Raw genomic sequence first — 22,325 nt, 5'->3', positions numbered from 1 at the left:
TTCAGTTGTGTTTGCTTATATTCAACTGACCTTTTACTATTGACTCTTCTAGCACTGGAGGTTAGGACGCCTATTGAAACAGTTTTTTCTTTAATTCTGCATTGCAATTGTGATTCCAGTTGGAGAGGAATGAGTTTCTCTAGGGGAATGAACATTGTCATTCAACCACCACAATTATTTTCTTTCCTAGTATTACTATATTTGAGAATTAAAATATGTTTAGATATGAGAACTATGAGGGTGATACTTTTAAGTAATTATTTTACCCATCTTATTTATTTGTTTTAACCAGTTACCCATGGGTGTATTGTTTCCACAATAAAACTTTTTCTACCAGATGGTATGGAAGCCCGACTTCGTTCAGAGTGAGTATAACTTAGTGCTAAGAAATTTTTATATCAATTACTTCTGTTAATAATGTTTTGAATGATGATGTATTGTTTTTCAGGATTATTCTAACAATGTTAAAGATGCTAATGTACTTTTGGAATATATGCTTTGGTTTAATAATTTTTTCATAGTTAATTCTAGTAAATAATATATGTGGAGCCAGAGGTTATTTTGTTTTCAGATTTAACTTTTCAATGGCTGCTTTAAAAAATATTTGAGGTATGTATATAAACTGTTGGTGAATGATAACTTTTCACTTTGACCTGCATTTAACTTAGGACTTCTAGCCTCTGAACCTGTTGTGAATATATTATATCATTGAGGATGTTGACATGATTAGCAGTCTACTTTGGTAGGAAGTTCACTAAGAGAACATAATATTGAAAGGGAAAAAAATCACTCAAAAATTTAAATATTGATACAAGTATATTTTGACCTTGTGTTTTTCATAGATTGCCATTATGAACTGGAAGTGTTAAACAGTTGTTAAACTTAGTAATTTTTTATTTTGCCATAAGCCCTGAATATGCTGTAAGTTTTCTTCTATATCTAATATAAATTACTGTCTGTTCTTCAGAAGCAGACACAAAGATATGAGGTGGGAAATTGAGAGAAAAAATAAAGACAAAGTAGTTTAGTGACTAGTAAAGATAGAAGGAAAAAGAAGCTGAGAGGGACCATCCTGGTCTGTCCCCTGTTTTAAATTATAGTTTTATTATTAAAAAATCAGCTAACTTGGGAAACTTTAATGTGACTCAACTTCGATGTGTCAAGAGTTAAGATAATAAAACTCAGGGGGGTTGGGCGGTAGCACAGCGGGTTTGGCAGGCGTGGCGCAAAGCGAGAGGACAGGCATGGGGACCTCGGTTCAAGCCCCCGGCTCGGCACCTGCCGGGGAGTCGCCCACCTGTCGGGGAGTCGCTTCACATGCGGTGAAGCAGGTCTACGGGTGTCTCTCTTTATCTCCCTCTTTCTGTGTTCTCCATATCTCTCGATTTCTCTCTGTCCTATCCAACAACGAACGACATCAATGATGATAGTAATGATCACAGCAAGGCTACAACATCAAGGGCAACAAAAGGGGCCTCCAGGAGAAGTGGATTCATGGTGCATGCACTGAGCCCCAGCAATAACCCTGGAGGAAACAAACAAACAAACAAAAAACCCTCAGAGTAACAATCAACCAATGGCACGTGGCTTCTTAAAGACTTTAGTGTTTATATTTAATAACAGTCCCCCAGTGAAGTTAAAAAAGTTGTTTTTTTTAGCAGTTTCTGTGTTCTCAGTAAATATCTAGTAGGGTTTGTGAAAGCATTTCAGTAAATTGTGTGTTTCTATCCTTCTTGTTTCCCCTATTCCACTCACCCCAAATCATTTTGAGAAAGTTTTGTTTTACAAAACTGTTATTATAGCAGTACAATTTCACATCACCCCAAATAAGTGTCAGCAAACTTCACCACCAAGTTGTCATCTCCTTCCACCATAGTTCCCTTGTGCTTTTGATCTTTGTTTTGTTTGATTTTCCTGATGTGGTTAAATATTACCATCATTAAGGTTTTGTAGCCAAAGAAATAGCTCTTCCGGTATACTTATATGCCTCAACCTCTTCCAGTTTAAAACTGCAGGACCCTATGTAGTGGAGTGGTGTTCAACTTTTCTCTTTATCTTTTTCATGTGAAACTCTATATAAATATCTCACATGAAACAAGTCTTTAAAGTTTTTGTTAAAATAGATTGGCTGACTTTCTGGAGAAGATAAGGGTTTTTTTTTTTGCTTTTTAAAATATTTATTTATATATTATTGGATAGAGATAGAAATTGAGAGTAGTTGGGGAGGTAGGGAGAGGAAGACAAAGAGACACCTGCAGCCCTGCTTCACCACTTGTGAAGCTTTCCCCCTACATGTGGGGACCAGGTACTTGAACCTGGGACCTTGTGCACTGTAATGTGTGCGCTTAACCAGGTACGCCACCGCCTGGCCCCCTAGAAGATAAGTATTGATTAGGCAGTTCTGTACATCTGGACAAAGATCTGAGTGGTCAGACTGAAAGTATGGTTCAAAGTTCAACTCTTTTCTCACTTAAGAAAATGAAGTGAGGGGCCATGTAGTGGCTTACCTGGTTGAGCACACATATTACAGCGTGTAAGGACCTGGGTTCAAGCCCCCTGATCCACACCAATTTGGGGTTGGGTGGGTGGTGCTTCATAAGCAGTAAAGCAGTATTGCAGGAGTCTCTCTCTTCCTGTCTGTCTCTCTCTTTCTCTCTCAACTTCTGTCTCTGTCCAAAATAAATAATAAACAAAAAGAAATGAATATTTATTAAGTAGGAACATCATTCTCTTGTGAAGAAGATTAAACATTGTATACTTTAAATGTAGAATATCTTATCTGGCATAATAAGTACATAGTAAATATTAGCCTTTTGTTGTATTTAAACCAGAGCACTGCTCACTTATGATGATACTAGGGTGTTGGGGATTGAACCTGGGAAGCTGGAGACCTTCTGCTTAGACTTTCCTAAGTTCATTCTCCCATCTTCCTATATCTAAGGGGGGGGGGGTGCCACATATGGTTCTCTCTAGGAGATAATTTCTCCTTGTTTCACTCCCCCTCCCCCCCATCATGATTGTTTCTGAGGTTTGGCACCTGCACAACTAACCCTATCATTCCTTGTGGCCTTTATGTTTTTCCTTCCTTGAGAGAGGGTGAGAGAATGGAGAGTCATTGCAGCTCCTGAAGCTTCCTGCTATAGATGACCCATGTGATGACCTGGGCATTAAACCCTTGTCCTTATGCATGGTAACCTGTGTATTCTACATAGTTGAGCCACCTGCCAATGTCTTTTCCATTTTATGGAGTAGTAAAAATAAACTACAGTTATACATAATGTATACAGTTATACATAGATGATTTTATGGTCACAGAAGTAATGTACAGTATGTCATCTGTGCTCAGAAGGGAGGTGAGTACTTAGGTTTTAGGATGTTTGCAGTTATTATTGTGGTATCGGAATTGTAATTTGTGTGTGTGTGTGTGTGATTGCTGGAGCTTCATTGCTCTGAACTGCTTTTACAGACAGAAAAAGACAGGGAGAAAAGTTAAGATAAAGTACTGAAGCTTCCTACAGATTAGTGGGGGAGTGAATTCGAACTGGGGTAGTGCACATGACAAAACAGGCACACTATCCAACCCCATTTCAGTCAGTCTTTCTTTTTTTTTTTTAAAGATAGATTTTTATGAGAGAGATACCAGAGCACTGCTCAGCCCTGGCTGTTGGTGATACCAGGACTAAATATAGTTGCAAGATCATATTCTCAGCAGCTAACACATAACCAGTTAAATCTCTTATCTTAATCCAGTCATTCTTCAAACTGACTGTCATCAGAGTAGCCTCTAAAATTTGAAATGATTAGTAACATCATTTATCAGTAATGATTTATCAGTTATCATTTATTAGTAATGATAAGGACCATGGGTGCTTTGTTTGCTCAGAGTTTTGTTCCTTGCTCCCTCTTCCTACCCTAACTCATGTAAAGTATTTTACACATGTTATTAGATAGGGACTTTTCACTTCCTTAGCTTCTCTGTCCTCAGAGGATGGTGCTACCATGTCCAAGGTACTGTTTTGACCTATTAATGTAAACACATTTGATACTTATAATAGCCCTGTGAAGCTTATTATCTTCATTTTATGAATAAAGAAATGGACCTGTAGTAGTTAGGTAACTTGCCCAAGGTTACATAGCTGGCAGATTAGAGCCAGAATTTGAATTGTGTCATTAGCACTTCTTGCCTGCATGTTTATCTGGTACACTGTACTGTAATTAATACTGTGTCAGCATTAATTTGTAAAATCAAAAAAGCAAGTAATACCAATTAACACTGTTTAGTGTTCAGTTTTATAATCTTATACTGAATTTAGTTTCATGTTTACATCCATGTTTCAGGCTATATTGAGGGTAATCAACTGGTTTGACTGAAGTTGTTCTCTAATAGAACAAGTGTCCAATAAAAAAAATAATTAAAAACTTTCTGTATAGACTATTTAATTTTAAAATGATTTAATTTATACATTCCAAAGTTGAAAATAAATTTAAAGAGTGTCTTATATAACTAAGAAATTTGCTATAGTTCTCATTAAGTAGTGAATCTTTGAAAAATATATGAAAATAAATTTATATATTTAGCACTTTGTTTTCTAAGAATTCTATGCAATGCTATGAAAGATTGAAAAATAATTCACATTATTTTAATGAGTATATCAGCTTTGGAACTTAAGTTAATTTTGGTAGTGCCTTAAGCTGTTTCCTTTGTTGTTAGGAAATTAGATAAAAATTCTAAATTTTGCTTTTCAGTGTCATTCATGCGCCATTACCAAGTCCTGTTGACAAAGTAAGTTGTTAATGTTTTTTCCTTAGTGAATTCAGTTATGTTGCCTTGAAAAATGTTACTTTTTGTTTTTAATGGACTTTATCTGAAAACTTTAATTTTTTTATTTAAAAATTTAATTATCTTTATTTATTGGATAGAGACAGACAAATTGAGAGGCAAGGGAATAATAGAGAGGGAGGGAGACAGAAACACCTGCAATTCTGCTTCACCACTCAAGAAGCTTTCCCCATGCAGGTGGGGACTGGGGTCTCGAACCCTAGTCCTTTCACATTGTAACATGTGCGCTCAACCAGGTGTGCTAGCACCCCAAAATTATTTTCTTTTGTAACAAAATGTATAGAGTACATATAGCTTCATAGTCATTGTAGTTCTGATCTTTAAAACCCAGAAAATGGTTAGATGTTTCTCAAGGAAAAGTCTTTGTTATTTAAATAGTTTACTATGGAGTTAGTTTTTGCTTAGCTAGAAATAAGTTTAAGTTACTGTTTTTGTTTTGAAATACATTTTTGTTTAGAAATAGTTACTAAAATACGCTGAAAAGGTTAACTCATTGCATATCTGCACATAGATGTATGGGTTTATAAAAGTTGATGCTGCTTTTTTTACTTGAGGGTTAATTTTAAATGGTTTCAGTCAAAAACTGCATAAATTGCTTATTTAGAAAAACATACTTTTTTGTGCTTAGAAATAATATGTTACGCAGCGGGTTAAGCGCAGGTGGCGCAAAGCACAAGGACCGGCATAAGGATCCCGGTTTGAGCCCCCAGCTCCCCACCTGCAGGGGAGTCGCTTCACAGGCGGTGAAGCAGGTCTGCAGGTGTCTATCTCTCTCTCCTCCTCTCTCTGTCTTCCCCTCCTCTCTTCATTTCTCTCTGTCCTATCCAACAATGACAACAACAATAATAACTACAACAATAAAACAAGGGCAACAAAGGGAATAAATAAATAAAATAAATATAAAATAAAGAAATAATATGTTAAAGCCATAGATACTGTTAAATGGCCAAAAAAAATGACATCTTTCGTATTTTTTGGCATTAGAGAGAATTTTGAGTTTTCTTACTATTTTACTTTTCTTTCTCATTTATATAAAGAATGAAAACTTATCAGAAACTGGTGTTATCCAATAGATTTATTTTGAAATAAAAATGATCTGTTATTTTAGAAATAATATACTTTCCAGTTTACAACTTTTTTAAAAATACAACTTCCATTTTTTCTAGTTATATATTAATAAAAATGTGCCACCTGAGCTTAGAAAATAAGGATGCTATTTCAATACCACAGTAAAGCTTGATAGTATTGAGACATGGATAGATGTTACTGTAACCCATTGGTGCATTTATTTATTTATTTATTTATGGAATAATACCATGGTTTTTGAGTTCTAAGCAGTTTAACTGATTTGTCATGTTTATACACCATTATTTCCCATCCTTCCATTAACATCCTCCCTTCCTCTTTTTCTCTTCCCTGTTCCCTACCCCCTTCCTCCTCCTCTTTTTCCTCCTCTTTACCCCCCCCCCCCGTCTATTTTCTTTTTCTTTGCTTAAACAGGATCTGGTGTATGTACTGTATGTACATGACCTTCCCAGTGATCTATTTCTTAGACCACATTTATTTATTTGTTTATTTTATTATCTTTATTTATTTATTGGAAAGAGACAGCCAGAAGTCAAGAGAGGGGGAGACAGAGAGAGAAAGAGACAGAGACACCTGCAGCCCTGCTTTGCCACTTGCAAAGCTTCTCCCCTGTAGGTGGGGATCAGGGGCTTAAACCTGGGTCCTTGAGCATTGTAATATGTGTGCTCAACCAGGTGTGCCACCACCCAGCCCTGACCACATTTTTATTATTTTTTTTTTTCTTTTATTTCTACCAGGGTTATCTATGGGCCTCCGTGCTAGCACTACAAATCTACCATTCCCGGTGGCTATTTGTCTTTTCTCCTCCCTCCCTCCCTCCCTCCCTCCCTTCTTTCCTTCCTTCCTTCCTTCCTTCCTTCCTTCCTTCCTTCCTTCCTTCCTCCCTTTCCCTTCCTCTCTCCCTCCCTCCCTCCCTCCCTTTCTCCTTTCCTTTCCCTTCCCTCCCTCCCTTCCTCCCTTCCTTCTTTCCTTCCTTCCTTCCTTCCTTCCTACCTACCTACCTACCTACCTACCTACCTACCTACCTACCTACCTACCTACCTACCTACCTAACCTACCTTTCTCTCTCTCTCTCTCTCTCTCTCCAGAGAGAAATTGAGAGGATTGGGGGAGATAGAGAGGAAGAGAGAAAGATACCTGCAGATATGCTTCACTGCTTTTGAAGTTTCCTTGGTCCTTACTGGTTTGCCACTGGCTGCCCCCCTTTTCTTTTTAAAGTTTACCTCTACTTTTAAAGGGGAAGAGCAATATTCCCGCACACACACACATGCAAATAAACACAACTTTTTTTTTTTTTTGCATGACATCAAGGAATAAACTCAGGTTATTGTGCTGTGACAGTGCTCAAACTAAACTTTTCATTATCTGTTTCCATATGAGAGAAGGAAAGAGAAGAAATAGACAGAAGGAGAAACCCCACAGTACTACTTCACCATGTATGAAACTTTCCCAGTACTGTCTATGGTGCTGGTGCTGAAACCTATAGTTTCATGTATAACAAGGTGTGCTGTCTACCAGGCTACTAGGTGAGATAGCTCCTGTCTCCTGAGACTACTTTTACATGGATTGTGACCTGCTCACATATTGAAAAACTTTATAAATTTATTTTAAAAGAGGGAAAATAAAGTAGATCTGTTGAGTTAAAAGTATTATTTTTTAGATTAAGATAAAGCTGTATTGTGTTGGTGCTGCAAGTCTGTCTTGATCAAGGAATGTTTTCTTAAGACCCTCCTTTTAAATTACAAACTGTTTAGCATAATATAACTATTAGCTACAAATTTTAAACAGAAACATTCTGAAAACTTAAGGAACTGGTTAAATTTAAAAATCATTTTTATTTTACATACACATATACTATATATATATATATATATATTTTACCAGAACACTCAACAGCTCTGGCTTATGGTGGTACAGGGGATTGAATCTGGCTGGGACTTTGGAGCCTTAGGCATGAGAGTCTCTTTGTATAACCATTATGCTGTCTGCTCCCGCTTTATTTTACGTATTTAAGGAAATAGGCATTTCAAGAACTTTGTCTTTAATATTTTTAATAACTACATAATTGTCAATGGTATTATCATTTTTGTTTCTAGGTTGCTGCTAACACTCCAAGTATGTACTCTCAGGAACTCTTTCAGCTCTCTCAGTATCTACAGGTAAGAGTAAATTTTGAAAATTCCTAGTCCTTAAAAATTAAACAACTGGGCCAGGCAGTGGTGCACCTGGTTAAGCGCACACATTACAGTGAGAAAGGACCCAAGTTCAAACCTCTGGTCTCCATCTGCTGGGGGAAAACTTCAGGAGTGGTGAAGCAAGGCTGCAGGTGTCTCTGTCTCTTCCCTTCTCTGTCTCTCCATTCCTCTCAATTTCTGGCTGTCTCTATCCAATAAATAAATGAAGATAATAATTTTAAAAATAATAAAAATTAAACAACTTAGATTTTTCTAATTATCTCAGCTACTGAGATACAATACAAAAGAAATACATAACTTTCAAAGTAAAAATGGATTAAAATGATTTATAAAGAAAGAATTATAAAATGTGAGTGGTGAATCTAGAAAAGATAAGACTTTGTACAAGAACTTTTTTCTATAGACAAAAGGAATTTCTAAAATAGTTCTGTATTTATAGATGACTTAAAAAAAATTAAACCTGGGGAGATTTTGACTAATTTTATAGCAGATAATTTCTATACCACTTTATGGTAGTGGTTAGTCTAGCACTTTACTTATATTAATTTAATTAATCCCCACAACAGACAATAGCCCTACAGGGATTTGTTTGCTTTTGTTCCCTTTTGCACACATGGAATTACTGAGGAACAGGAAGGTTAAGTCATTTATGCAGGATCACAAACCTAGAATGTGGTGTAACTGAGTTTTGAACCCAGTTAAACCTTAAAGTCTGCTTTTATTCATTATATTGTGCTGCTAGATCTATAGAATGGCTTCTTGGTCGGTCAGATACTAGAATGGGCTCCTGAGGAGAGGTTACTATCATATTAAAAGAGGCATTCAAATATCTAAAAAGGAAGCAAGTGCTATTTATTTACTTTTCCTGGATTTGGCAGAGTTGGACTATATTTGGTTTTTATTATTCTGGTGAAGGATTGTTGTTAATGGAATCCCTGGATTAGAAATTTAAAGACTTGAGGTTTTTATTTTGGATCTGTTACTTCTTTAGTACTCTGACATTAGGTGAATAATTTTACTTGTATAGGTCTTCAGTTGCCTTTCATTTAAAATGATAAGTCCATGGGGTTGCGTGGTTACACACTAGGTTAAGCTCACATAATTCAAAACACAAGGACTGTGCAAGGATCCTGTTTGAGCCCCTGAACTCCCCACCTGCAGAGGGTTGCTTCGCAAGTGGTGAAGCAGGTCTGCAGGTGTCTATGGCTTTAACTTTTGTCCTGTTAGGTAACTTTTCTTTTATGCATCTTTTCCCTCATCTATGGTGTGGAAATAAAAGACCTCACAGAGTTTTTAAGAATATAGAGATTAGTATATGCAAAACACTTAAAGACAGTGCACAGTGACTGTTTACTATTCAGAAGGAAGGCATGCTAGTTGACTTTCTTATTTTAGAGGTGGAAGTAAATTGTGAGTTTAATTTAGCTTTCATTTTCCATGTAAGGAAAAATGGGATTCAGATAGGTGAAACAATTTTCCAAGGTAACAGGTCATCAATATAACTTTTTAACTTACTCCAGTAGTCTTTCCAACATTCTTGTTGAGTCTTTAAAAGTTTGTATCATTATTCTTTTCTACTCCTTCGAGAGAAAATTGTATTGCACGGTCTTTTCTGTATATAACTTTGAATTGCTAATGTCCTGATGTAAATTGTAAAGCTTTTTCATAAAAACTGGAGTTGAAGCATTGCGTGCTTTAGTCCTAAAAGGTAAATTCTCAAATGTATGAGATTTCTGTTCAGACCATAGTTCATGAAATTATGAAACTCTAAATGTAACTGAATGAAAATAGTAAAATTGCACCATCTAGTGGTTGTTGAGTGTTTTTGCTTCTAAGTTAAGTTTTTTGTAGCAGTGGTGTAATTTTTTTTGGATTTAAGAAACTTAAATTTGGTAGTTACTTTTAAGTGTAAGCCTAGCATTATTGTGGGTAATGAGACAATATGGCTTTTATTAGATTTTTTTAATGTATACTTAAAAAAAAGTACCTCTCACTCAAAATAGACCTGATTTCCCCATCTCATTATTTATTAGGGATGTAGAGAGCAATAAATGGAGGTTTACTGTGTTTGAAGTATGAGCTCTTTGTTTAGGTCACTCAATAATTAGTAGGGAAGTATTATTTGGATAATGACAGGAATAGAAAAAAGTCAAAATTGAAGTTGTGTCAAAACTACAACTGAGTGCTGTGTGAGTATTTCCACCTTGACTTCTAGTGACGGAGACACTCTTAACAGTTATCAAATGTTAACAAGTGAGCTAAAGATAAGACTCTACTTGCTGGTGACTTTTTCTGTAAAAGTATTCCTTTGGTATTGCCAAATAGTTAAGTAGTTCCTTGACCACTTAATTACGTTGGATCAATACTTGCTGAACTCTCACTCCCCCCTCCCTGGATTTATTAAAAATTTTCTTTTACTTTAAAAGTAATTAATTTTATTATTATTATTAATGATTTAATATTGATTTACATAATTAGAAGATAATGAGCACAACTCCCCCACTCCCACCACCAGAGTTCTGTATCTCCATTCCCTCCATTGGAAACTGCATTGGTTCTCCCCAGGTCAGATATGGATTGACTATTATATTATCTATGTGTGTGTGTGTCTGTCTGTCTGCCTACCTTCTATCTGCCTATATGTTCTACGGTTTTGCCTTCTCTGCCTTTTTAAGTGACACCTACACATATTATTACTTTTTTTTTTTTTTACTTCTAAATGTCTTTCCTTTTTTCTTCTCTCTCTGGGTCCTGATGAAATTGGGCTTCAGAGCCCTCTAGTCCGTCACCTTCCTCTAACATTTCTTCCCCAGTAGGAGTATGGACCAAAATTCTTTTGGGGGTGCAGGAGGTAGGAGTCTGGCTTCTGTAATTGCTTTTGTGCTGGACATGAGCGTTGGCATGTCGATCCATACCCCCAACCTGTAGGGTAGGGCTGTGGAGAGGTGAGGTTCTGGGACATTGATGAGGTTGTCTGCTTAGGGAGTTCAGGATGGAATCATCGTAGCACCTGCACCTCGGTGTCTAAAAGACAGTGAGAGATGAGGCAGGACAAAATGTTTAATAAACAGGAACCAGAAGTAAGGAATAAAACAGATGAGAATAGGGATTTTTAGGGTGAGGTTAGGAAATCTGTGAGCTCTTGCTGTTTTTTTAAAAGACATATTTAATTCCTACATATGCTATACAGAGAATCATGTCATATGAAATTACAAGTTACAGAGTCAAACAGTCTCTCTAATTACTTAATTTGCAGCTGGGGCCTCATGCATGTGTGATTTCACTGCACCAGGCTGCTTTTTCAGGACTGATCATGTGAGAGAAGGGGAAAGAGGGAGGGAGAGGCATCACAGCACTAGAACTTCCTCTCATACCATAGCACCACCTTGAGGTGGTGTTGGTAACCTAGGTCATGCTCATGGCAAGGCATGTCTCCAGCTGTGTCACCTTTCTTTCCATCCCTAGTCTCTCTCTTTAAATATGTATGTATTGCCTTTTTAAAAGGAAAGCCTGAAATTATCTATATTTTGGCTCTTATATCTAAGACATTTCCTATTGTTCATAATGTTTTGCCCAATTTTTGTTATGACTTTGTTCTGAGATCATGTGCTTTAATTTTTTTTTTGTTCTTATATGTATAAAATGCAGTTGAAACATTTGTTGAGTTTTCCTACTCTGGTTTTCTTTTTAACTTTTGTGAATTATAAGTAAACATAAAACAAAAGCAGTTGATCTATTTTCTATTCTTAGGGAATTTTTAGCTAAAGCTACATATGAAGCTATAATGAGTCTTATATATTTTTTATGAAGTAGAATTATCATTTTCAGCAATTAAGATTCAGAGTGAGATATAAGTATTCTAGGATACACTGATAATTATCATCAATTGCTCTTTAGAGGGATCACTACGACTTATTGAAATCTCTTTTTTGATTTATAATATTAGGAGGCCTTACACCGGGAACAGATGTTGGAACAGAAATTAGCCACACTTCAGCGACTACTGGCCATCACCCAAGAGGCTTCAGATACCAGCTGGCAGGTCCAGATTCCTTTTTTTAAAAAGTATATAATATTGGGGGTCAGGTGTAGCACAGTGGGTTATGTGAACATGGCACGAAGCACAAGGGCCAGCATAAGGATCCCAGTTTGAGCCCCCAGCTCCCTACCTGCAGGGAAGTCGCTTCACAGGCAGTGAAGCAGGTCTGCAGGTGTCTATCTTTCTCTCCCCATCTCTATCTCCCCTCCTTTCTCCATTTCTCTCTGTCCTATCCAACAGTGACAACATCAATAACAACAATAATAACTACAACAACAATAAAAACAACAAGGACAACAAAAGGGAAAAATAAATATATAAAAATATTTTAATATATAATATTTAAAATATCTTTATTTTTTGGTATATTTATTTATATATGAAAGAGGAAGAGAGGAAACCAGAGCACTACTCTCACATATGCAGTGTCATGCATGCACTGAACTCAGGAGCTTTTTGCTTTATCCACAGTTCCACCTCTTGAGTCACTCCAGCTACTTTAATGCAAGAAACATCAAAGCATAACTTAAACTACCTCAGATACCGAGTAAACCCAGACTAAAATTTTTTAGCAAGTAAATGCAAAATTATTTCCCCAAGAACAAATACTGAACATTTAGTATTTTATAGTAAATATTGGTCAGCTTTATTAATTTTACATCTATTTGTGGTTGTAGCAACATTTCTTACATTATCTTTTCTTTTATAGGCTTTAATAGATGAAGATAGACTCTTATCACGGTTAGAAGTTATGGGAAACCAATTGCAAGCATGTTCCAAAGTAGGTATTAACCTCAAGTATGTAAAGAACAATGCATAGATTTTTGAAAAAATATTTTTATTTATTTGTCATTTTGTATATGTGCTAAAGCATGTATAGGTCTCTTTTTTTCAGCTAACATTTATTGGAGAAACTGAGCCATCATTTAGCCTCCAATTTTCTTCAATTTGGATTATTATTTTTAGATATTCTTCCCTTCTATATCACATATTAGATTGATATGCAGAATTGATCAAATTTAGGTTCAACGTTTTTTCCCCCAGAGCAATACTTATGGATTATATTATTTTCTTTCAGAGGCACCATAGTTTTCAATTGTCTTTGCTTTTGATTATTAGTGGTTGTAAAAATGATGATTTTATAGTTGCTTATAAATTACTTCACTGGCTTCACATTGCTTCACTTGCCAGCTGATCTGTTACTGTAAAGAGAAACAGTTCATGAACTATTTGAATATGCCTGAAAAAAATTTACTTAGGAAAACCAGGCTAAGTTGTTCCCCCCCGCCTTTTTTTTTTACAAATTGCTTATCATGCACAGAGGAATGAGCATGAAATATTTTTTCCTAAATATAGTTATAAGAGTAGGTGACCTACTCTATTTTTCTTTCTTAATGATCCATAAATTATTTCATCTATGGTCAGATTAGAGACTGAATACTTTTAATAGAAACTGAACAGACTTTTATAGCTTTTTGTCATGTCAGGCAAGATGCTCCAGGCTCATCTTGTACATTTTCTGTCTTAAATCTGGAACCAGATTTTTCTCTATGGTTCTCTAATTTCTTTTGGTTTAAAAGTTATGTTAAAAGGCTTGGCCCCTTTGACATAATAAAATATTTGCTCACAAAGGTTAATTCTGTGATTTGCAGAGATGACAAATAGAAGGGTAATTTATTTTGTGTATTTCTAAGAAGAGATCAATCTCCTATGACTCTTATTTTAGAAGTGTGAATTAATATATTTGTGAAGGCATGATTTGCTAGTGGCAGATTTTAAGTAGACCCTTAGTAAATAGGACCAGGATACTTTGTGTTTGTGGACACTTTTATATGGACTTTAAAGAGTATCATAATGTACCCTTGGTGATAAATACTTTAAAAAATATAACTTGTATATAATTATAAATATCTTTTACTCCTAGAACCAAACAGAAGATAGTTTACGGAAGGAACTGATAGCATTACAGGAGGATAAACACAACTATGAGACAACAGCCAAAGAGTCTCTGAGACGGGTTCTTCAGGAGAAAATTGAAGTGGTTAGAAAACTTTCCGAAGTTGAGGTATTCCAGTTTAAGGAATTTTTTTTTTTTTGTAAAGATTTTATTTATTTATGAGAAAGATAGGAGAGAGAAGGAAAAACCAGACATCACTCTGGTATGTGTGCTGCCAGGGATCAAACTTCAGACCTTAAGCTTGAGAGTCCAATGCTTTATCCATTGCACCATCTTCTGGACCACTGAAGAATTCTAATAGTACGATTTCAGAGTTCCAATCTAAAACTTCTAGCATTCCAAGACATTTTAAACTTGGGCATTCTGATCATCTCACTTACAGATGGAATCTATGAAGCAAAACAAAGGACAGTTCAGGGTGAATCCTCATTAGACTATAGTAGACTGTAGTCACAGCAAATTTGGGGAGGGAGGAGCACTAAGGGGAGTTTGGGGACTTAAGTCCCTATAGTGGAATAAGATGTTGGTTTGGGTTTGAGGATAAAATGTGTTGTCACCTGTGTTAGAGAAATGTGGAAGTGTACCCTTATGACAACAAAAATCTTGTGAACCCGTATTTCTACAATAAAGTGATATTTGAGTTTGAATAAAAAAATAAACTTGGCTGTTGCTGTTTAGCTAGGAATAATTGGCACGAAGCTCAAGGACCAGCATAAGGATCCTGGTTCGAGTCCCCGGCTCCCCACCTGCAGAGAGTCACTTCATGAGCCCTGAAGCAATTCTGCAGGTGTCTATCTTTCTCTCCCCATCTCTGTCTTCCCCATCTCTCTCCATTTCTTTCTATCCTATCCAGTAACAACAACAACAACGAACAACAAGCACAACAAAAGGGGAAAAATTGCCTCCAGGAGCAGTGGATTCACAATGCAAGCACAGTGCCCCAGCAGTAAATCTGGAGGCAAAAAAAAAAAAAAAAAGAAAAGGGAAAAAAATTCTTCAAGGCTAAACTTCATACTCAGTGGTCTTTTGAAAGCATAATTATGACACTTTTTTTTTTTTTGAATGGGCAAACATAGAAAAATATGTTGGGGCTGGACAGTAGCGCAGCTGGTTAACACACATGGTGCAAAGTGCAAGGACCAATGTAAGGATCCCAGTTTGAGCACCCAGCTCCCCACCTGCAGAGGGGTCACTTTGCAAGTGGTGAAGCAGGTCTGCAGGTGTCTGTCTTTCTCTCCTCCTCTCTGTCTTCCCCTCCTCTCTCGATTTCTCTCTGTCCTATCCAACAACAACAGCTATAACAACTACAAGGGCAACAAAATGGGAAAAAAATAGCCTATAGGAGCAGTGGATTTGTAGTGCTGGCACTGTGCCCCAGCAATAACCCTAGAGGCAAAAAAAAGTCATTACTTTTCTGATAACCCAGTATATAGTCTTTACCCCAACTGCCTCTTTTAAAAATTACAAGTTCTTGGCTGTACTTTGTTTTTTAGGTATATAAAAGAACTTGAAAGCTTTATTGTTTAACTCAGTTTTCTAAAGTCTAGGATAAATGTTGATTTAATATGACGCAAAGCATTAGACTTCTTTATAAATTGAATTTGGAATGTGAATTTATTCTAAACTAATTATGTGTAAACTTACATTGCAGCGAAGTCTGAGTAATACTGAAGATGAATGTACCCACCTGAGAGAAATGAATGAACGGACTCAGGAAGAATTAAGGGAATTAGCCAACAAATATAATGGAGCAGTTAATGAGATTAAAGATTTATCTGATAAATTAAAGGTATGTATTTAGCAAATTGAAATTATGTCAGTTATTATAGCACACTGCATCACTCAGCAATTTAGGGATTGCTGAGTAATTGTTAATGTAAAATTCAGTAATAATTGAAATTATAAAAACAAGTCATGTATTCTATTTAGCTTAAACTCCATTGTCATAAATATTAAAAGTCTGTACAACCTGACATATTTTCCCTGGATGCAAGTAGATATTTAATGTTTAAGAAGATGATGAGAAGCAACAAAATTAACAAAAACAAAAAACACTTAAATCTACTTTTCTTCAGGCAGGATGTGGCCATATTAGTGCTGGAACAAATCTGAAGAGAACCTTGATCTGTATGAACACTTGTAGTTTCTGTCAATGCTATTAGCTGCTGCTTTTGCAGCTTCCTATAGATATAGGACATTTAGGATATTTGTTAAGTTGCTCATTTGCAATGCTATAAATGAGCTTGAAAAGAGCTATCTTTATGTAGTTCAGATCATGACTGGAGTGAGTAGAGATTTGTTGTTGTTTGAATTTGCTTTGTATGTTTGTTTGCTTGTTTTTGGATAGAGCCCAGAACACAGCACACCTCCACTCAATGAATGACTGGTCATGATTAGAAGGTTGTTGTGGGGGGCCAGGTGGTGGCTGTCTGCTCTTGTAGAGTTCATAGATTACCACATGCAAAGACCTGCAGGAGGGAAGCTTCATGAGGGGTGGAACAGTGCTGCAGTTTTCTCTCTTCTGTCTCTCTTTTTCTGTCTCCCCTACCTCTCTGTTTCTCCTCTGTCTCTCAAGAGATTTTTTTTTTGCCTTCTATCAGAAAGAAGAGAAAAGGAAAGAAAAGTCTTAAAAAGGAGGAAAGGGGAAGAAGAAAAAAAAAAAAAGCACCTGAGAACAGTGAAGTGTTGCAAGCACCAAGCCCCAAAAATAAGCATGGTGCAAAAGAAAAAAAAAAAAAAGCCCAGCAAGTGGCTTAGTGGTAGAGTGGCTGCCTACATGTGTGAGGTCCTAGTTTCAATTCCCAGCATCTTTGTGAGCAGCAAATAGAATTCCATGAATCATGGAATAATTATTTGATGTCTCATCTTATTCACTGTCTTTCTGTTTCTCTATTTTTGTCTTTCTCTATTTAGAATTTTAAAAGATTGAAAAAAAATTGATCTAGGAGCTTTAGTATTACACATCTTCCAGACACTGGAGAAACATAAAAAATAATTTGACCTCTATATAAACAACTTAAAAATTACTTTGAGGGTCTTTTAAAGAAAATTTGTTTTGGAGGGGTCACAGAACCCCGAAGGCACTCCTACAGTTGTATAGCCCATTAATAAATCATTAATAAAGATTATATTTTTAGGGAGTCCGGCAGTAGCACAGTGGGTTAAGCGCACGTGGCACCAAGTCCAAGGACTGGCATAAGGATCCCAGTTCGAACCCCCAACTCCCCACCTGCAGGGGAGTTGCTTCACAGGTGGTTAAGCAGGTCTGCAGGTGTCTTTCTTTCTCTTCTCTCTCCATTTCTCTCTGTACTATTTAACAGCGAAGACATCAATAACTACAACAACAATATAAAAACAGCAACAAGGACAACAAAAGGGAAAATAAATAAATACGTATAAAAATTCTTTTAAAACGATTATATTTTTAAAAAGAAAAAATTATTGGGGCCAGGCAGTAGCTCAGTGAGTTAGGTGCACATGGCGCGAAGTGCAAGGACCAGTGTAAGGATCTCAGTTCGAGCCCCTGGCTCCCCACCTGCAGGGAGGTCACTTCACAAGTGGTAAAGCAGGTCTGCAGATGTCTGTCCCTCTGTCTGTCTTCCCCTCCTCTCTCCATTTCTCTCTGTCCTATCCAACAACAACAATAGCAACGACAGTAATAATAATGACAACAAGAAGGGCAACAAAAGGGGAAAAATGGCCTCCAGGAGCAGTGCATTTGTAGTGCGGACACCTAGCCCCAGCGATAACCCTGGAGACAAAAAAAAAAAAGGAAAAAAGAAAAATTGTTCTGAAAAGTTCTTCTAGCCATCATTTAATATAATTTAAAAAAAATTTTAGAATAAACTATGTTTTAGAAATTGCAGACTAACTGAAACAACAGTAATTTTAGTGGAAAACCTTTTCTTCCTTAGTGATTGAAAGTTTAAATTTTGACCCCTTTATATTGATGTATATTGAGGTGCATAGCAATTCCTAGATATTTGTGTACACAACCTCAGTACAGATTACTTTTTGCATCATTTTGACTTTCACAAAGATGTTCTTTAGTGAATTTTCTCCTTGGGGGTTTGGGCAAATAAATGTATTAGTGGATTAGTTAGGTTTTCTGAAATACCCAAACTTTCCTTTTCCTTTCCCAACAGGTAGCAGAAGGAAAACAAGAAGAAATACAACAGAAGGGACAGGCTGAAAAAAAGGAATTACAACATAAAATAGATGAAATGGAAGAAAAAGAACAGGAACTCCAAGCAAAAATTGAAGCTTTGCAAGCTGATAATGACTTCACCAATGAAAGGCTAACTGCTTTACAAGGTGAGTTAACTAACCCAGAGATTGATTTGATTTCATTATTTTTCATTTTTATCTGTGAAATATCTTTTTCTTGGACTTTTATTTACAGTACGGTTAGAACATCTTCAGGAGAAAACTCTTAAAGATTGCAGCAGCTTAGGTAGGTGTCACCAAATTTCTTACTTAAAGCAGAACTTTATCACAAACCTGATGTTCACTCTCTTAAATTGGCTACTTATTTTTTTAACAGGGATATTTTACTTATTACTACTAGGTATGATCTGTACTTGGCCAAATATCTTTCTTTAAAAATACACCTGATTGCCACCAGTGGGCACCATTGTTTAGTCTTTGCACTGAATGAAATGTCTGCATCTAAAACATTATAATTGGAGATATTTACGTAAAAAAATAATAATAAAAAAATAAAATACAAGAACACTTTAGACACTTATTGAACAACTGCCTAATCATATTTTAACAGAGTTGATAGACATATGATAGATTGAACCCTTCCTGTAAAAGTAAATTTAAAGTGGTCAATATGTCTTAATATTAGTAAGAAGGCGAAATATCCTTGTTACAGGTAAGACCAGTTTTAAAGTAATACTTTCTTTGATCAGACAATGATACACTGTCTTAATCCTAGGGATACAAGTTGATGACTTCTTACCTAAAATAAATGGGAGCACAGAAAAAGGTAGTGTAAAAAATTTAAAATATTTTTCATGATATCTTTTTGCTATTTAAACAAGATAGGTCAGTTTTACATATTGGTAATAAAAAGCATGCTGTTCAGAGACAATTGAATTTTCTTTCTTTTTTTTAACTTTATTTTTTAAAGCCACTTTTTATTTTGTTGTTATTAGTTCTGTAATCTATGTCAGATATCCCTTGTAATATATAAAATTCAGTTATCCAAAATAATAAGCAAATGATAAATCTCATCTTCAGCATTAGCTTTTTATTTCACCACAGTATTTTTCAAGGAACCACAGTACTATTTTCTTCTATCATGCATTACTTTCTGGGCACAAGTGATCCTTATTTTAAACATTTGTACCCTGATTCCTCACATAGAGGGGCCGGGAGATTAACAACTCACTGAGCTTGTAGATATAAAAACTGCATTCTCTGGTCTGTTTCACCCAATAGAAAATAGGATTCTTTAATTTTGTCATTTGGAAAATCATTTGTTATTGTTATAATGACCCTTGTTTTTGTATAGCTTGAGTCATTTCTTGCCATATGATGTATGTTTAATTTTGGTTTTCCTAATACTATGTGGAGTACTTTTTCTCCAGTGACCTATATTCCTTCAGTCTCTCCCTTTCCTGTCCATATAACACTGAGTACCAGCTACATGCCTGATTACATGGAGAACAGAGTAAATAAAGCTATTTTCTATGTTTATAAATCTTTGTGCTTCTCACCTTTGTTTCTGTAGAGAAGTTTTATATAGAAGTTAGTTTTTATAGCAAGATGTTAAGATTGATAACCAGAACTTACTATTTTTTCCATGTATCAGGGGATATCTTTATAGTGCTTCGGCAGCAATCAAACTCTGATGAAGTCAGGAGGTGCTTTTAATTTTATCTTGGTTATTTTTTTTTGTTTTATAGTCAGTAACTGATGAAATAGACTCAGATAAATGTTATGTGAGATACAGGGCCAAGAGCTAATTTCTTAATATTCTAAATTAATAAAAAGTTTAATTAGCAGTTGTTAATTTGACTATCCTGTTTAATAAGATACATTGACATTTAAATATTCTAGTTGGATTGATTTTAATTTGAGAATTTTTAAAGGTGTAGTTTATATTCATTGACCCAAAATTACTAACTTACATTTATTAAATATATTTAGCAAACATTATAATGGTGGATCCTCATCTTCTAAACCCTTATTCTTAAATTCAGTTATATTTTCTCTTGCATTGTTTTGCTTTTTTGCCCCTTTTTCTGGGAAAAATTTTTTTAAATGATTATTACTTTTTTCCAGAGTACTGCTCAATTCTAGCTTAGAATTGAATCTGAGACTTTGAAGCCTCAGGCATGAGTGTCTCTTTGCATAACCATTATGCTATCTTCCCCTGCTGGAATATATATATATATATATTAGAAACAGGAAGAGGGGAGGAGAGTCAAAGGAGCATAACTGGCATATGTGTTGCCCTGGACCTCAGACTTACTAGTCTGATGCTCTATCACCTTCCATACTGCAGCACCTATATTTTAATATCTATCTATCTATCTATCTATCTATCTATCTATCTATCTATCTATCTATTTTTTCTTTTTTCTTTTTTAAAGAGCATTGTTCAGCTCTGGCCCATGATGGCTCCTGAGACTAAACCTGGCACCTACAAACCCAAGACATGAAAGTCTATTATGCTATCTTTCCAGCCTTGTATTTATTCTTATTGATCACCCATATGATTTGAGACTACATTTATAATGTTAGTGTTAACTCAGACTGGGAACATTTCTACTTCTTTGATTGATAGTGAACTTATAAATACTGAATCAGTTATATACTATTTAGATTTGTCCAGTTACTGTTTAGTTGATTTTCGTTTGTTTGTTTTGCCAATTTCAGTTGAATTAGATAAGAATAATTATATAAAAAACTCCTTGAAGGGGCCAGGTGGTGCTACACCTGGTTAAGTGAATACACTACAGTATGCAGGGACCCAGTTTTAAGCCCCTGGTCCCCACCTGCTGGGGGAAAACTTCATGAGTGGTAAAGTAGGGCTGTAGGTATCTGTCTCTTTCCCTATCCAATAATAAATAAAATTAAAAATTAAAATTAAAAAAGGGAAAACTCCTTGATATAAAACTAAGGTATTGGGGGGTCAGGCTGTAGCTCAGTGGGTTAAGCACACATGGCATGAAGTGCAAGTACTGGCGTAAACCCAGCTCCTCACCTGCAGGGGGATCACTTTATAGGTGGTGAAGCAGGTCTGCAGGTGTCGTATCTTTCTCTCCCCCTCTCTGTCTTCCCCTCCTCTCTCCATTTCTCTCTGTCCTACCTGGCAACAACAACATCAATAACAACAACAATAACTACAACAATAAAAACAAGGACAATAAAAAAGGAAAATAAAGTACTTAAAAAAAACTAAGATATTTTAGATACTTTCAGGTATTCTGTACTATAATTACCTTTTTTATTTGCTGATGTATTTTGGCTTTTAATGGCGATAAATTGAGTATTTTGAGGGTGACTATCATTAAAGGAATTGAATAGTACAAAAGCTTCATTACATCAAGATATTGTTAAAGTGTATTTGGGACTAAGATGAGTGTATTTTGAACTATGTATGGTACAGTAACAAATATAGATTTCATTATTACCAAAGTCCATAGCCATAAAGTACCATTAGATAAGATTTACTTGTTTTAATTTGTTTTTGAGGTAACTTTGGCTTCTAAGACTATAAATATTTTAGAAGTACAATTACACACCTCTTCACACTCACCACAAAGGTACTAATATCACTCCACCAACATACACATCTTGGGAAATCAACCCCCTTTGATAACCTCAGTTCTGTAGTCCTAATCCAAAGATTTATCTTCATTTGACTTTGCTCAGATAGTTTTTTAATGTGGTACCGGAGACTGAACACAGTACTTTGTGCCTGCAAAACATTCACTGTACTGTTATCTCACCAGTAAAGAGAGAGAGAGAGAGAGAGAAGACAAAAATGGACGAAGCAGCCATCCATTTAATATTAAAAGTAACAATTCCACCAAAATATGTGATTTAACTTGTGAAATGGGCAATGAATTACCCATATATATATTTTTAAAAATATTTATTTATTTATTTATTCCCTTTTTGTTGCCCATGTTGCTTTTTTTTTATTGATGTAGTTATTATTGTTGTTGTTGTTGATGTTGTTCATTGTTG

The 22,325-nt window shown here is 35.6% G+C and overlaps 1 protein-coding gene across 36 annotated transcripts in view; it reads left to right on the top strand.

Moving 5' to 3' along the window:
- The window catches only part of SLMAP (sarcolemma associated protein), a 148,472-nt gene that overhangs the window by 77,683 nt on the left and 48,464 nt on the right, over positions 1-22,325 (top strand). For 18 of the 36 annotated variants that reach the window (XM_016187302.2, XM_060203048.1, XM_060203036.1 and 15 more), the window contains exons 4-13: positions 293-365; positions 4,747-4,783; positions 8,023-8,085; positions 12,068-12,163; positions 12,870-12,941; positions 14,085-14,225; positions 15,769-15,906; positions 18,263-18,431; positions 18,520-18,570; positions 19,060-19,110. In XM_016187302.2, the coding sequence (XP_016042788.2) occupies positions 293-365; positions 4,747-4,783; positions 8,023-8,085; positions 12,068-12,163; positions 12,870-12,941; positions 14,085-14,225; positions 15,769-15,906; positions 18,263-18,431; positions 18,520-18,570; positions 19,060-19,110 (891 nt within the window). The remainder of the gene's footprint in view (positions 1-292; positions 366-4,746; positions 4,784-8,022; positions 8,086-12,067; positions 12,164-12,869; positions 12,942-14,084; positions 14,226-15,768; positions 15,907-18,262; positions 18,432-18,519; positions 18,571-19,059; positions 19,111-22,325) is intronic. The other 18 variants (XM_060203061.1, XM_060203046.1, XM_060203049.1 and 15 more) reach the window with 3 other exon arrangements.

This window comes from Erinaceus europaeus, chromosome 12, assembly GCF_950295315.1.
Source record: "Erinaceus europaeus chromosome 12, mEriEur2.1, whole genome shotgun sequence".
NCBI classification, from domain to species: Eukaryota; Metazoa; Chordata; class Mammalia; order Eulipotyphla; family Erinaceidae; genus Erinaceus; species Erinaceus europaeus.
The sequence above is the reverse complement of the archived record's forward strand: the minus strand, read 5'-3'. Positions and strand labels throughout refer to the sequence as shown.